The sequence below is a fragment of the Erythrolamprus reginae genome, chromosome 1 (genome assembly GCF_031021105.1).
Source record: "Erythrolamprus reginae isolate rEryReg1 chromosome 1, rEryReg1.hap1, whole genome shotgun sequence".
Lineage (NCBI taxonomy): Eukaryota > Metazoa > Chordata > Lepidosauria > Squamata > Dipsadidae > Erythrolamprus > Erythrolamprus reginae.
Genome location: NC_091950.1, coordinates 210,522,213 through 210,538,081, shown reverse-complemented (window position 1 = coordinate 210,538,081; position 15,869 = coordinate 210,522,213). Strand labels below are relative to the sequence as shown.

The window sequence follows — 15,869 nt, the reverse complement described above, 5'->3', positions numbered from 1 at the left end:
AAGACAGCAAAAAAGAGAGAAAGAAAGAAAGAGGGATGGAGAGAGAGAAAGAAGGGAAGGAAGGAAAAGAGAAAGAGGGAGAAATAGAGCGAAAGGGAGGAAGAGAGAGGTTTTTTTTGTCCAAACTTTTCTTTAGCCCTCCCCCCTGCCCCGCCCCCCCCCCCCCCCTTTCAGTGTTCCTCGGGATTTTGAAAATATGAATAATGTGCCGCGGCTCAAAAAAGGTTGGGAAACACTGGTCTAAGGAGAAGGGTGGCATAAAAATCGAATAAATAAAAATGAAAAATAAAAAAATTAAGGCATTTCAGACAAGGAGAATGTCCAAGAGAGGTCTTGCAAGGGAATATAACAGAAAAATGTAAATATTCCAGTAGTTGTTTACAATAGGAAATAAATTTATGCACATTCAGGAATAATTGTGAACTTTTTAGTTTTAATGCATTAAAACTGTTGAGGGAATGAGGCAGAGCATAGAATTGTTTTGCCAATGTGAAAATACAGCCATTTTGAAACATTTATTTGAAAGGTCATTGATTTTATATACTGTATATATATGAAGAATATTATCATTAAGGTACTTTATAGTGTTGAAAGATTTTGAGGATTAAAACCTTCCCTTATACAGTATTTAATTTTTTAATAATTGTGTTCCTAGAAAATGCAATGTATATACAATATAATCAAATACCACAAATTAGAAATCAAGGCTATGATAAAGGATTTGCTGAAGATTCATCATTTCTAGATGGAAGTGAATGGAAAGCAGATGTAACCATCTGGAAATGCCAGGCCAAGGAATAAGCCCTAGGATGTTCAATGTGCTGATAAGAATCTATTAACTCCTTGCTTCACTGTCATGTTTGCTTATATGCTATCATGCAAGTTAAATTAAATAGTTAAGTGGGTGAAGTTAAAATCTGACACATTGATGTTTTGTGGTTTTGTAATGAAGGATATGATTATAAATGCTTGTGAAAATAAATGAGTCATAACGAGTTAGTAAGGATTAAAGCCGATCATGTGTTTTTAAAAATAAATCATATAGAGTGGTAGAATTTACTCCTAGGTAAGTGTGCACAGAATTACAACTTTAGCTTTGAATTTGAGAATTGGAATGCAAAATAGATATTTTTAAAATATTAATTTACATAGTTTAGATAAATGAGTGGCTTTATCCATTGTTAAATTTTCTAAGACTGGATAGTTCTTGGCAAAATTGCTTTTTCCAATTAGTATAGAAGTAGAAGGGGTGTATGCTTCTTTCAAGAATGGTTGACAATAGTCATTTTTAACAGCGTGTGTGATTGCTACAGAAGGAAATGTGAACGAGCAAGCTGGTGAAAGGGGGATATTCATGTATTTTGCTGCCATTGCATTTTGTAAATGGCATTTTTAAAAAGCTGAAGTTTATTGCCTGCATTTTCATGTTAGGGTAGACGCTTCTTTTTCACTATAGCATGCAGGATAATTTAGCTATTAATCTCTTGAGACAAGAAAATAAAATGGGACAATTGCTTTTTAGCTTTTGTACAATGTTGGTTATTCCGTTTGTAGTCCAGGGTTCCTAACCATTGGCATATTCAGAGGGAGTAGAAATAATATTTCTATTTATTTTGGAGCTCCTTCTTTTTCTGTCCCACACAGTTAAGAAGCTTTTCTCAGCATCACCTCCAATTATTTTAAATAAAAATTGGATGATAGTTATGGTTAAAGAACTGGAAATAGTATCTTCTCCTTTGTTCTGGCTATTGGAAGTGTTTAATAAATTAGATGTGTTTGGTAAAAGACTACAGTATTTGTTGCACATGAAACTGAGTAGATAAAATACGTCTAAATTTAAATGACTTCCTTTAATTAATTGGATTTCCCCTAATTTCTAGGCTGTGCTTTCCACAATATCTTGAACAGTAGTGTTTAGTTTACAGCAAAAATCTGAGTAGCATGTGCAAGCACACACTGATTTAATACGATTAGGTTCCTTGGATAGTCATGTAAAAATTCCAAAAAAATCCTCTTGCCTTTAAAAGTTCATCAGATTAGTGTTTTATTTATAGACAGGTGGTCCTCAACTTACAACTGTTCATTTAGTGACTGTTCAAAGTTCCGACTGGAAAAAAGTAAGTTATGACCGTTTTTCACACTTGCAACCATTACAGCATCCCCATGGTCACATGACCAAAATTGACACACTTGGCACCTGACTCCTATTTATGGCTGCTGCACAGTCCCTGAGTCATGTGATCCCTTTTTGCAACTTTCTGACAAGTGAAGTCCGTGGGGAGCCAGATTCCCCATCATGTTACTAATTTAAGAATGGCAATGATTCACTTAGCAACTGTGGCGAGACAGGTCATAAATTGGGCAAAACTCACTTAACAAATGTCTCACAAGATAAATTTTGGGTTCAGTTATGGTCATAAGTCTAGGACTTCCTGAATATAAATATAGTCTGTGGTTGGTAGGAGTCGCTATTAACCTGGTGACACGTTATCAGCCAATACAGGTTCTGTTGTAATGTAATCATATTCTCCTGCAAGTTTTATTGTGATGTATGTCCATAATCCATATTAAATGTATAGCCACATGTTATGACTTATAGTTAGAAACTACACATAGTTAACAATTACTCCTCTTAAGTTAGACATTTGAAATTCTGTGAGCTTGCTCTCCATATTTGGTTACTTTAGGTAAAAGTCCTCCTGAAGTGATTTCTCCAAACACATCCAATAAATGTATAAAGTGGTCCAAAATATTAAAGTGCAGAAATGCTGTTAGCAAGGCAAATAAGCTAATAGGTTTGTACTCTGAGAAACATAAATGTTTAACAAACCAGAAATATATGTACTGTATATATCTAAATATACTTAAGGTAAGTAAATGTACTGTATAATTAAATTATTTAGTATAGAAATTTAAAAAAAACATTTAAGAGTCCTTCTTTGCTAGTGCCAAGTCATTTACAATGTTCATTTTCTATAATAATGTGTTACTTTTAGGATATGTACCCTTTTCCAAGTAAATATTCCAGTAACATTTTTACGAAAGTTTAAATTCTGTTTAATTGTTCTAATCACCACTTTATAATTTATTTCATTAAATTATAAATTGGGGGAAAATAAAATCTTTTTTAATGTCTTTTTAGTTATGTTATGTTTTATGTTTTTTACATCTTTTTAGTTTTATGTTTTATTCTCATCTGTAATCCCAATATTCTAAACTATATTTTGAAATACCACTATTAAATATATTCAGAAAATGAGAAATGAATTTCTTTGAATATTGTAAGGTTTATACTGTATATCTATCCATAGGTTCGGCCACTTACAGTAGCCACTGAAGAACATTTTTTTTTACTTTGATTATGAAGTTATCTTGAAATCAAGTGAAGACTTTAAAATATGTTTAGAGAAAACAGAATGAATACATTTAAAAATGTATATGTTGCATTATTGATTAAGACCTATTAAATTACAGTATATGGAATTTGATTTAAAAACAAAGAACAGTAATTTATATCCAGTCTCTTATTTTGTTATATCTGACTAGAAATGCATGGGTAAATACATTGACAAGTAAAATGATCTGATTGGCAACTAGCTAAAGCCATGATATATTTTATCATGTCATATCAGTTTGGCAAGTGACAAGCAAACCTGTTACCCTAGAAATCCTCTGTTTTCCTCTCCTGATCTTCAAAGGACATTCTGCAGGAAGGAGGATAACCAGATATTCTAGGCCAGGGGCAGGCAAAGTTGGCTCTTCTATGACGAATCATGAATAGCTCAGGAATTCTGGGAGTTTAAGTTCATATGTCATAGAAGAGCCAACTTTGCCTACCCCTGTACTAGGCTATTTCTTACGGAGACTTTAAGAAGACAGAGGGTGGGGAGGATAATATAAAATTCCCATGCCTTGTTTAAATGGTAAAAGTTTACTCCTAATGACAGGTATACCTTTTGCTATTGCTGCTTCAAAAGATTTGGTCATAGTGTTCAAAAGCTTTTTCCCCACTCTCTAAAGAGACTGTTCACTGGCAAAATAAAGTGGATTGGACAGTAAAAATTGATTGTGGAAATGCTTTATTTTGACACTGTGATATGATTTTTTAAAAAAACTCCCTCAATGCAGCCCAAAGATCCTTAGTGCTCTACAATTGTATCTATATAAAAGTGATGTCTGCATGCACAAATTGCAAAACTAATTTATTTATTTTTTTTACATCGAGGAAAGCACTTTCTGTAAATTGAGAAAGGACACTGAACAAAAACACTTACTTGGAAATGTTAATTTGATATGATGTCAGACATGCAGCATTGTGAGTCACATTTTGTTGTGAAGTTTTATATTTTGGTTGTTGGATAACTGCTCGGTTTCTTAATGGTAAATGCATAATTATGCATTATGGTATTACAGCACTCAGAGGTCATATATTCCTTCTTAAAAAGGAAGATTTAAGCGTTGAATTGCTTCCAGGGATAGGCTGGGGAAAAATTCTGGCAGTATTGCTGTTTGAAGAGCCAATTTAAAAGTGAGCAACATGTATTCATATGCATTCCACAGTAATCGTGCTCTGCAGGACTTCAGCAGCAAACCATGGAAACATTTATCTCTATTTTCTGGTGTAAAAACAAAAACTGCTTATAAAATTCAACCTAGTTTTGACATATTATACAAAGAAAATGAACCACACCCGATTGTTCTCCTCCACCTCTTACACACACATGCACACATGCCATTAAAAAGAATAACTCCAAAATCCACATTCCTTTTTTTAATAATGCATTTATCCTAAGTTAGGAATAAAATCTTCAGTGTGTACAAAAGCCTGCCAGAGAAGTATTTGTGGGATGCAAACCTGCACATTAGATAGAAGGACATAAATTCAGATTTCATTGAAAGAATTTTAATGTTTTCTTGTGGAATTAATTTTTTGAGTCACTTTCCTTTTTTTAAAGCAACAAATGCATTTATGCTGAAATAATGACTACAGAAATATGTGAGTACTCAGAGCAGTTTCTGATTTACCTTTTGGACCCATATCTTAGAAGTTAAAATAGATCAACAGCTTGCTAATTTGTAAGTAAAAATTTAAGCAGGACTTTTTTGTATTACAAAAAGTATTAATTCTGTGACTATTTGGAATAATTTAGTGGAAAACAATATTACCCTGCAATATCATTATAGATAATGTATCTCTGCTTTGCCATCAGTTTTATATGCTGAGGCTCCTCAGCGAGTTTCACTTTCAATTCAAAGGCAAATTTAAGGTGCCACATTCATCAAAAATTGGTGGTCCTAGATTGATTTCTGACATTGCTTTTCTTAATAAAAGAAAAAACTTATTAAGTATGCAAAATCAGGTTAGGCCCCTGAAAAGATGGGGACTCTTTTTTAAAGGGAAGAAGGACAAACATAATTCAAGTTCTTTTTTAAATTGCCCTTACATTGACAATGATTATTGTATTTGGTAGTTTGCCATACTGTTCCTCAAGAATTGTAAAAAATTCAAGAATTTACAGTTATGGCTACTATGCTTTCGTATTGAGGATTGGGAATTAAATGCCCTACATCTTGTTTGGCTAATATCATAATATTTTGAAAGATTTTCATTGTGATGGCTTGAATTGAATTTCGTTACACTTTGATTTACAAAAGTGATGTGCGGCTGTTAAAATCCAAAACAGGAAAAGTGCTTTGGAGAAAGCAAGGTCATCCTTGCTGCACCTGTGGCTTCTCCTTAACATAGGTACGCCCTTTCTTGCATCCTACACTACCCAGGAAATGATGTCCTGGCTTTAAAGAGGCGCTACAGGTGCAATGACTATTCCTACACCTGCATCTGATCCAAAGAGAATCCATAGATTACAACTTAGAGAAATACAGAGCTTCATGCCCTGAACAAAGTGTATTAACAGCATTTTATTGAGCTGGGTACTCCATTCTTGACACTTCAGTCTGAAAGGTAACTTAAGAATTGCAAAGCGGTAAGGTTTCTATGCCTAGATTTTTACTTTTCATTTATACTTTAGAATTGATTACACTAGACTTCACAAGAGGACGATTTGTGTATGCTAGTGGGAAAAAAGCAGGGCCACCAAATTATTGCTATTATTATTATTGAATCAAATTTTCAAACATTACTATATGTAATTGCTGGAATTATTGCACACCAAATAAGAGTATTTTCAAGAAAAAGGCAATATTTAAAAAGGAAATTACTTTAATGTATATCATTTTGGTGACCAAGCCATCAAAATTCGTATTTTAAAACTATTTTTGGTGCTGCATATATCATGGTACATCTTTTCTGTGCAGCTACCTGTGTAATATCCCTTGATAAATATCTATAACACTTCATTCAGATAGTATGTGGGTGAGCATTGAAAAATGTGACCAGAAGATGTGTTTGCATTTTAGAGTCTTAGCGGTATTTTATAATTGTCTTTCTAGATTAATATTCTATATCTTTCTCTTTCTGGACTGTTCACCAATTAAAATAATTTTGCATTTAATTAATATTACAAAGTGGGGATATGTTTCAAGACCATAACAATTTCTCTTTAAAACCATTTTTCCTTTTTTATGTAAAAGTTACTTTGGTTTAAATAGGCTTGCTTAGCTGGCAGCTTTTATTCCATAACAGTTTGTTAGCTTTCATGTTTTATATTTTTTCTTAAATACAATCTTTGCATAGCAATAGCAGTAGCACTTAGACTTATATACCATTTCATAGTGCTTTACAGCACTCTCTAAGCAGTTGACAGAGTCAGCATATTGCCTCCAAGAATCTGGGTCCTCATTTTGCCAACCTCTGAAGAATGAAAGGCTGAGTCAACCTTGAGCCAGTGAGAATCGAACTGCTAGCTGTCAGCAGAATTAGCCTGCAATACTGCATTCTAACCGCTCTGTCACCACAGCGGTTAGAATGCAATATTGCAGGCTAATATTGGCTTAACATCTATTGGCGATAATAATTAACAAAATTCCAAACTAGAGTTCAAATTGGCAGCCTCAGGGCTATGGTATATTTTAGTTTTCTATTTCATTAGTTCATTTAAAGTCATCTTTTCCACAGACATTGCTCTCCCTTTGGCCTTATTTAATCTTTGTGGTGCAGTAGGTGGCTCTCAGATAAGAGACTTGCCGTGGGACAAGAGAGATTGTAAGGAAAGGGATCTGTCCTGTTCCTTTACAGTTATCTTCCTATTGCTGAGAATAACTTGTGCAGAATTCCTGATATCTGATCCTGTGCTGTAAGATAAGGCAGATCAGAGTGATGCTACTAGTTTGATATTTATCATATACCATATTTAGAAATAGCTTTTACCTCAGTCATAGGGTGACCCCTGGAAGGGAGAAGCTTGAGTAGTTATCTAATTCAGTCCATGCAAGGTAAGATTCCATTGACATTAAACAGCCCTGGCAGAATTGTTCTTAATCCATTTTAATCTTACTGTTTGATTTTAGCCTAAATAAATACACATCAACAAAACTTCTTTCTTCAGCTTAAAACCTGGAGAATTCTCCATGCTAAGTCTAGTGGAGAAAGGATGGAACTTCTCATCTCTCCATCAGTCAACTTGATATCTTTTTCTCTATGATCATCTCAAGAAGTAGAGACTCTTTCTTATGTCAAGCCACTTGGTCAAAATTATTGTGTTTTCAATTCCAGTCTACTTTCTAGTCTATGTAATTTTATAAAAGTACTTGCATGACTAATTTGCATGTGGCATATAATTTAGATTGTCCTATGATGTCAAACTTTTTTTAGGCCACTGAAAGGAACAAGAAGCTAACATTTATGATACAATGTTATGCATGTACTTGCCTTAGAGATTTATTTCAGAACCACTCATTGGATTTTTAAAAAACATTTGTGGCATGCACTCATTCCATTCTACACATAGTTCCAGTTTTATTTAGCATGATGAGCACTTGTTTGACTGCAAGTGACTTAAGTCCATAATTTTGCATCATAATCAGGTAAGCTTAGAGATTTGTGGTCTGTATGTTTCCTATATTCTCCTATTCATATTACAGTCACATGCACAAAAGAAATAACCTTGAGGAACAGGAGCGCAGTCACAACCAAGACAACAATCAGATGAAAGAAATCTGAATCTGGAATAAAAATCATCTCAGATATGACTTATTTCTTAATGAAGAAAAACTGAAGAAGCAGGAAAGTGCATTCGGACTTGCAAGATTCTGTTACTCTAACAAAATAAAAGTAGTATTAACTTGTATGTGTTTATTTTCCATGTTTGATCTATCTTGGGGGGCTCACTTATCCCCATTTCTTATCAGCAATTTTTGCAAGTAGAAAGAATACTATTATGTACATACACATATTCATACACACTTCACACACACTTGGGTTGTAAGAAAATATTGATTGATTTCTAATACTTGGATTTCTATTATTCTATTAGGCAGACTATCTTTTTTTGATTTGCAAAATTTCTCCAAATGTGCAATTCCAGAAAACATATTTGAAAATTGCAAGTTTATTGCAAGTGAAAAAGTCACTTGATATCAGCAAAGTTTTATCGCGCAGGATCCCAATGCGGCTTTAGCACTACTCAGAGTCCTTAGATGAAGGGTTGAATAAAGAGTAGTAATTATCTTATTTTCATTTAAATCCTCTTGCTGTTTGTTTAGGGCTTAGTTTCTCAGGTCATTCTTCCAGCTGTTCCCAATACCAAAACAAAAAACCCACCCCTCTGACCTTGAAAAAAAAAGTCTACTATAAATTCAGGGACAAAGGAGTTGTCCGGAAGGAAGTAGCACCAATTCTGGCAATTTTCTCATCAGGTTTACAAGACCCACTGTAAATCATCAGTGTAAAATTTACCTCAGCTTCTTTGCCTCAACTAATGTCAGCTTTTATAGTTTATATTGCCAGAGCAGGACACCCATGAAATTAATGGGACCTAATTTTAAATATTGAATAAAATCAATTACCTGCAATTTGTAATTCTGTGTTTTAAGGAAGTTATATTTGAAAAAGACATTCTCTTCAAATTTTTCTACTTAAGATGGGCATGTTTCTTAATGTGTTCTTATATTAAAAAACAAATTCTAGTTTTTAAATAATGGTGCTCCTGGAAGTCTTAAGGCAATCCTCTAATGAATGGACATTTTAATAAGAAAGATGAGCTCTTTGGAAAACACTTTTTTACCCCAAAGACATTTAATCAAATAAACAATTTTTTCTTCCTTTTATTTCCATTTTTTCTCATTTGAATATTATATATATCACATGAAAGAAAATGGTGGCTAGCTAATACTTATCAGATTTGAAAACTGATTAATTTCCATACAAAAATAGGAATTTGAATATACTTTTCCAATTTGATTATATCTTCCATTTGCTTTTTGACAGTGGCCAAGAATTTGTATAGGCAAAATCATTTTATTTACAAATAAATTTGTTAAAATGTAATTATTGGTAAAGATTATCTTTATATTTTTTTAATGAAAATGTCATGGTCTGGTCCCTATATGCACCTTACATAGTTGCATATATGTTTATTTTAAACAGTTTTTAAAATTAGTAACTACTGTTCCTACAGGTAATTTAGCACCACCACCCCAAAAAAAAATTAAGAGATGTTAATTTTCATTTAACTTATTTTTCTTCCCTTGCAGAAAACGGAAATGAAGGTTCATAGGCACACACAATTTTGCCTCATTTGTTTGTTGACATTTGTCTTCCATCAATGTCACCATTGCCATGAAGGTGAACATAGCCACAATGACTGTCAAATCTCGGAAAATGAAAGGACCGAGCCAGAACCAAGTAAGGAAGCTGAAGTTAAACAGAAATACTACATTGAAAAACTCTTTAATCATTACGGTGAGAATGGAAAGTTGTCATTTTGTGGCCTGGAGAAATTGATGATGAGCCTTGGCCTTGGAGAAATTAAAAGAGTAGAAATAAATCATGAGGACATTGGCCAAGACTATGTTTCTTACTTAGATGTACTAGATACACAAGAAGGAAAGCATTCTCATTCCCACAACCATCCTCATTCCCATAATCACCCAAGCTCAGAAAATCAGACTGCAAACGAAGGGTCTGGCAAAAGGAGCCAGAAGTGTGATCCAGTGAAAGAAGTTACAGAATCATCTTTGAAGCCTGATGGTAGACATGTTCATGACTCTAATAATCACAGACACCACAAGCATCATCACCGCCGTCATGCACATCGCCACATGGACCATAACACCACTCATCAGTCTCACAATGATTCCATTAACACCAGTGATCACGGGGAACCAAGCCACGACCCTTCCACAGAGACTAATACTACTCAGGAACAGCCTGAAAGAAAACTATGTAAGCACCCTAAGAAATGTCGGAAAACGAAGAACAAGGATGTTTCGAGAGTTGCAGCACAAGATTTTACTGTCAATCATGACTCAAATGAGCAATATGAACATAATCATGTCCACAAACATGACCATGTGCATGATGTACCTTTCTCACATGCACATTTTCATGAACGCAATAATGATCATTCAGCTACTCATGGACATCAAGATCCGAACCCTGCCAGTGGGGATGGGTATCGGCATACCAGCAAACGAGAGGCACCTGATAAACAAATCAGCGTGGGGAAGCATGCTAATCACAAGAGCCATAATGAAGATGAGCATTCTTCGGAAGAGGTCTGTATGAGCCCAAAAAGAGCATGGTGAATCTTTTTAAGAAAAAGTAGCCTTCCCCAACATTTAGACCATCAGAGCCAGCTGTTGTGCTGACTTACGAATTTCAGAAATTGCAATTCTATATTTGTGTTTAACTAAGGAAGAAATACAGAGCCAGTTTGGTGTAGGGATGAAAGCATCAAGCTAGAAACCAGGAGATGGGGTTCTAATCCTGCCTTTGGCACAAAGCCAGTTGGGGGACCTTTTGGCCACTCAACTTTCTCCATCCTAGGAAACAGGCAAAGACAACTTCTGAAAAACCTTGCCAAGAAAACTGCAAGGACTTGTCCAGTCAGTCTCTGAGAATTGGACACAATTAAATAAAAGAGGTGGGGGGACAGTATATAAGGGTTTATATAGCTAAGGACTTATACCAGTAGATAGATACTTGCTTTATAGGACATTATTGAGCATGACTAATATGCTTATCTGTGTAGCTGTTTAGGTTATCCCAGGATAAGTCCAAGGTATTTTTATTTGTTTAAAGGACAAATAGATTTTTGAACTTTCTTCCTTGATGAACTGGTTAACTGACTTTTTTAAACATACAAGACAAATATTTAATCATCCTTGGCTGGTTGAAATGAAATGTCATTTCAGTCAGCCAGTGATGAAATACTGTTTACATTACTGTTCCCAGGAAGGATTTTAATATGCACAAACATTTTCTGAGTTTAGGTTTAATCTTTTAAAATTCTCCGTAGATATAATGAATAAATTTAATTCCCACTCCAGAAAACACAATAGATAGTTAACTCAACATTTCATATTCCCAGCTCCTTCAATATGTAATGTTTCAGGGGCTAGGTAGCAGTTCACATTGCAGAAGAGACCATGTAATTTTATGAGACTTGAGTAACTAACTATGCCTTTAATGGTGGGACCTGCTTAATTGTCTTCTTCCTAATTTGTTTGCAGTGCTTAAATGTCACACAGCTGCTAAGCCATTATGGTCTTCGCCCCAGTTCTCCAATTTCTCCCAGCTTGTTTACTTATCTGTGCCCTGCGTTGCTGTATCAGATTGATAGGCGGCTTTGTATTGAACATTATGAAGACCTGCATTTTGAAGACTTGAACAAAGGAAACAATATGTCTTTCGGGAATGTGGAGAAAACAGGCGCGTCAGGTGAGGGAAAAGGTAGACTGAAAGATTTTTCGGTTTTCAGATTAGTTAATGTAATTTCATTGGATGTAAATAGCCACACAAAAATCTCCTTAACAAGTAATAGAAGCAAAGCAGCCTACTTTTAGCTGTTTGGGAGATTCACTTGTCCCTAGAGCATTGATGGCGAACCTATGTCACGGGTGCCACAGGTGGCATGCAGAGCCATATCCGCTGGCATGCGAGCCGTTGCCCTAGCTTAGCTTCAATGTGCACATGTGTGCTGGCCAGTTGATTTTTGGCTCACACACAGGCTCTGGGGGGGCATTTTTGGCTTCCAGAGAGCCTCTGGGGGATGGGGAAGGGCGTTTTTACCCTCCCCCAACTCCAGGGAAGCTTTTGGAGCCTGGGGAGGGCAAAACACGAGCCTACTGGTCCCACCAGAAGTTGGGAAACAGTCCTTTTCCAGCCTCCAGAGGGTTTCTGGGGGGGCGGGGGGCGGAGAAAGTTGTTTTTGCCCTCCCCAGGCATTGAATTATGGGTGTGGGCACTCGCGCATGTGCAATAGCACACATGCACACTCTCTTGGCACCCTAGGGAAAAAAGGTTCGCCATCACTGCCCTAGAGTCATAATTCTTCGTATATTGTTGCCACAAGTCCAGTGATGGTGAACCTATGCCACAGGTGGCACGTGGAGCCATATCTGCTGGCACACAAGCCGTTGCCCTAGCTCAGCTCCAACGTGCATGTATGTGCCGGCCAGCTGATTTTTGGCTCACACAGTGGCTCTGGGATGGTGTTTTTGGCTTCCAGAGAGCCTCCATGGGAATGGGGGAGGGTGTTTGTTTTCTTTAGATTTCCAGTTACTGTGCTATAACATGAGCATTCCCAATTGTGGTTGGCCCTAGAACACCCATTGTTGCTTATTTGCAGAATTATGTAACATGATGTATATAAATACAATTATAATGCAGCCTTTTGTACAGAAGCAGCCATACCTCAAAATATGAGGCTTTCTTTATTAGGCCTCTGTATTTAAATGTTTGCCTAAGGCAGCTGCTTGGGAATGGCCTGTGACTTTGCTACACATATAAGATTTCCTCCATCCAAATGCATGTTTGTTTTGTTTTATATGGATCTGTTAAAAATCACTTCCAAGTAGCACATACTCTACTGGAGAATTAAAGAGTAATTTTGTGAGTATCACCTCTTAGTTGAGCTAACAACAGACAGATATTTTGGTTGAGGCTAAAGATTCCCATTCTCCATTTTATATTACTTAAAAACAACAACATTCAGTTGGAAATCTGAGATGCTGCAAAGTGAAACTTCATCCTTGTACTTTTATTTTTGTGTCCAATAATGCCGTGAGCCCAGTTTTGTATCCCAGAGGCATTTCTAAAAGGTAATTGATCAGGAGTTGCAATCAAATGTTGTATTTGAAACTGTTGAACTGATCCAGGAAAGAAAGGTACTGTAGATAGAAAAAAGCAGAGTTGAGAATGAATGTCCTGGGAGATTAGATGGGATGGAGGAGAAAAATCTCTTACTTTCATTTAGGGGACTGGTTTCTGATTGGCTATGTCATGTTCTCAGCATTGCAGATATGGCTACTGACCCGAAATGTTTGAAGCTTTATGTGCTACAAGAACAGTTGTTCTTAAAATTTTAAAAATGGGCAAGGTGTTGGTTGCATCCATGCTGTTTAATAGAAAGCTCTGTCTATAAAGATAATCCAATTATTTCAACCCTGTGGAATAAGGAAGAGGTTCAAAGGACAGATGATTCCATCTACTCAGTTATGGCCATCAAAACTTGGCCATAGAAGGCAAAGACAAAGTTGTAAAAATTGCAGTCTGGCCAGTCCATTTTATACTGAAAAGAATGTAAACTATTGACATTTTTTGACACTTCAGGAAGACATAAAATTAATCTGGGAAAGACCACAGATATTGGAGACGCCATTTATGTGCAGTGAATGTTTGAAATATGACAAATAAGTTGCTTAATAATGGGAAAGTTAAAATACTATTTTGCTTTTTTAAAGAGGCATTTTATTTGTGGACCTTTCTCTGCCTAGATATTCATAGATTCCCATGAAACTGTCAAACGATGAATAATAACGTTTGTTTTAAAGCTGGCGCAAATAATGCAGCTATAGAAAAAGCTTAGAGAGGATTGCCCTTCCTTTGAAAGTAACAGGCTTGTTAATAATGAGTGTTGATTAGTTTTGGAGATGTTTATTAGCATTTCTGAAATAAAACTCCAAATGAGTATGTGTGGATATATATTAATTATTGTTAAAAATGATCTGGTAATTATTTTTAATGATTGAAACATCATTAAGAAAATGTAACATGATGTACAGTATCATTTCCTCTCTTACTCATTTTATTCAAGGATTCATAACACTAAGTAATCTTTACCCTGCATTTGTTAGGAGATAATTCTTTTCTCTGGGTAGTCTTGTTTTAGCCAGATTTGACCCTAGTTTTAATTGCCAATAGAGTTTATGAAAAGGTTACTAGACATTTTCTATCAATTAAAATGTTGAAAGTGACTTTGTATATGCTTAAAAAAAGCCAAGAAAACCTGTTAGACTGTATATGTCTTTAAACCAAGCTAATTAGAATGTTTCCATAGAGGACTGCTTCTTTTTTGAAAGAAGTATTTTTCTAACTAGATGATGAGGAACTGAAGAATAAATACTCTCAAAGGCTTGCAACACCATAACATACCCAATCTGCGGGGAGAGGGAACCAGAGAGAGGTTTAAAGGTAGTGTTTCTGAGCACAAATCAGATTATCTTCAGTTTATATGAGTGGCACTTGTCCATTCTAATCAAGAAGCTGTCTGGTCTTTTCTGGACAAAAGATGATCTTTAATACAAAGTTTTGTAATTATTGTTTTAAAAATTGTTTTGATCTGCTAATTTAAAAGCAAGATTACAAAGCCCTGGTCATCTGATGCCCTTGAAGCAGATTGAGCTTTCAGACCCGTAATTTCCTGCCAGGGTGACGATTAGTCCTACTGGTAAGGAATGATGGCAGCTGTCAATCAATACATCTGAAAGGCTTCAAGTTGGAAAATCTGCACTAACCTACTGCTTCAGTATCCCTTCTGTTCTCATTTGCCAGAGGTGTCACATCAGTTTTTCCTGATGCTAATTTTTTTCTACTCTTCGTTATCTTCATCTTTCTCCTCTTTCCATTGGTCCCTGTGTGTTCTCTCACCATCCTCCTTTCTCTTTCTTTTTATTTTATATTAAATTTTATTTTACACTTTAAATTTTTATACTAAGAGTCCTTAGGGAGTTGGGTGGTATATAAATTTAACTAATAAATAAATAAAATTCCATTTATTTTAAGACACTGAGCTTGTCGATCAGGAAGGTCAGTGGTTCGAATCCCTAGTACAGGTCTCCTGCGTGAGCAGGGGGTTGGACTAGATGATCTCCAAGGTCCCTTCCAACTCTCTTACTGTTAAACTGCATATATCTTGGGAAAATAAATGTAAACTTGCTATATATAAATAGCTTTGTTTCAAAAGGTGCTTTCTAAGGCTGTATTTACATTCTACATTTAATGTTTGTGTTACTGTTGAACAAAAACTGCAGAATTGGCCTTGGGGAATTTAGTTAAAGTGAGATGCCTTACTCATGAACATACAAATAAATCCTTACAATACCAGGGCCAGTATTTTCCCAGGTTGTCTAGAAGAAAAAGGGCAGAACAGCAGGAAATAGAACGTTACATCTCATACATATTAAATATGTTCCTCTCACCCTCTGTTCAGCTTTTGTGAGACAACTTTCTTTTTTCAGCACAAGAAAGCAATTTTGAAATTAATCAAACCGACTTGGAGGACTTTGGGCCAATCACTTTCTCTCCTTCCAACCCACCTCACATGGTGGTTGTGAGGAAAATAAGAGGAGAATTAGGTCTGTTCACAGCCTTGAGTTACTTCTAAAGTAAAATAAAATAAAATAAAATAATTATACAGACTGGTGCTTTAACATAAACTTGAACTGCCCATTAGATGGAATCAAATGAC

The 15,869-nt window shown here is 35.5% G+C and overlaps 1 protein-coding gene across 2 annotated transcripts in view; it reads left to right on the top strand.

The window, feature by feature from the left end:
* Positions 1 to 15,869, top strand: part of SLC39A10 (solute carrier family 39 member 10) — a 42,694-nt gene that overhangs the window by 12,366 nt on the left and 14,459 nt on the right. Inside the window, exons 2-3 of one of the 2 annotated variants that reach the window (XM_070732133.1) lie at positions 9,652 to 10,674; positions 11,632 to 11,839. In XM_070732133.1, the coding sequence (XP_070588234.1) occupies positions 9,661 to 10,674; positions 11,632 to 11,839 (1,222 nt within the window). In that variant the 5' untranslated portion in view covers positions 9,652 to 9,660. Of the gene's footprint in view, positions 1 to 9,651; positions 10,675 to 11,631; positions 11,852 to 15,869 lie in introns of both variants that reach the window. The other variant, XM_070732132.1, reaches the window with a different exon arrangement.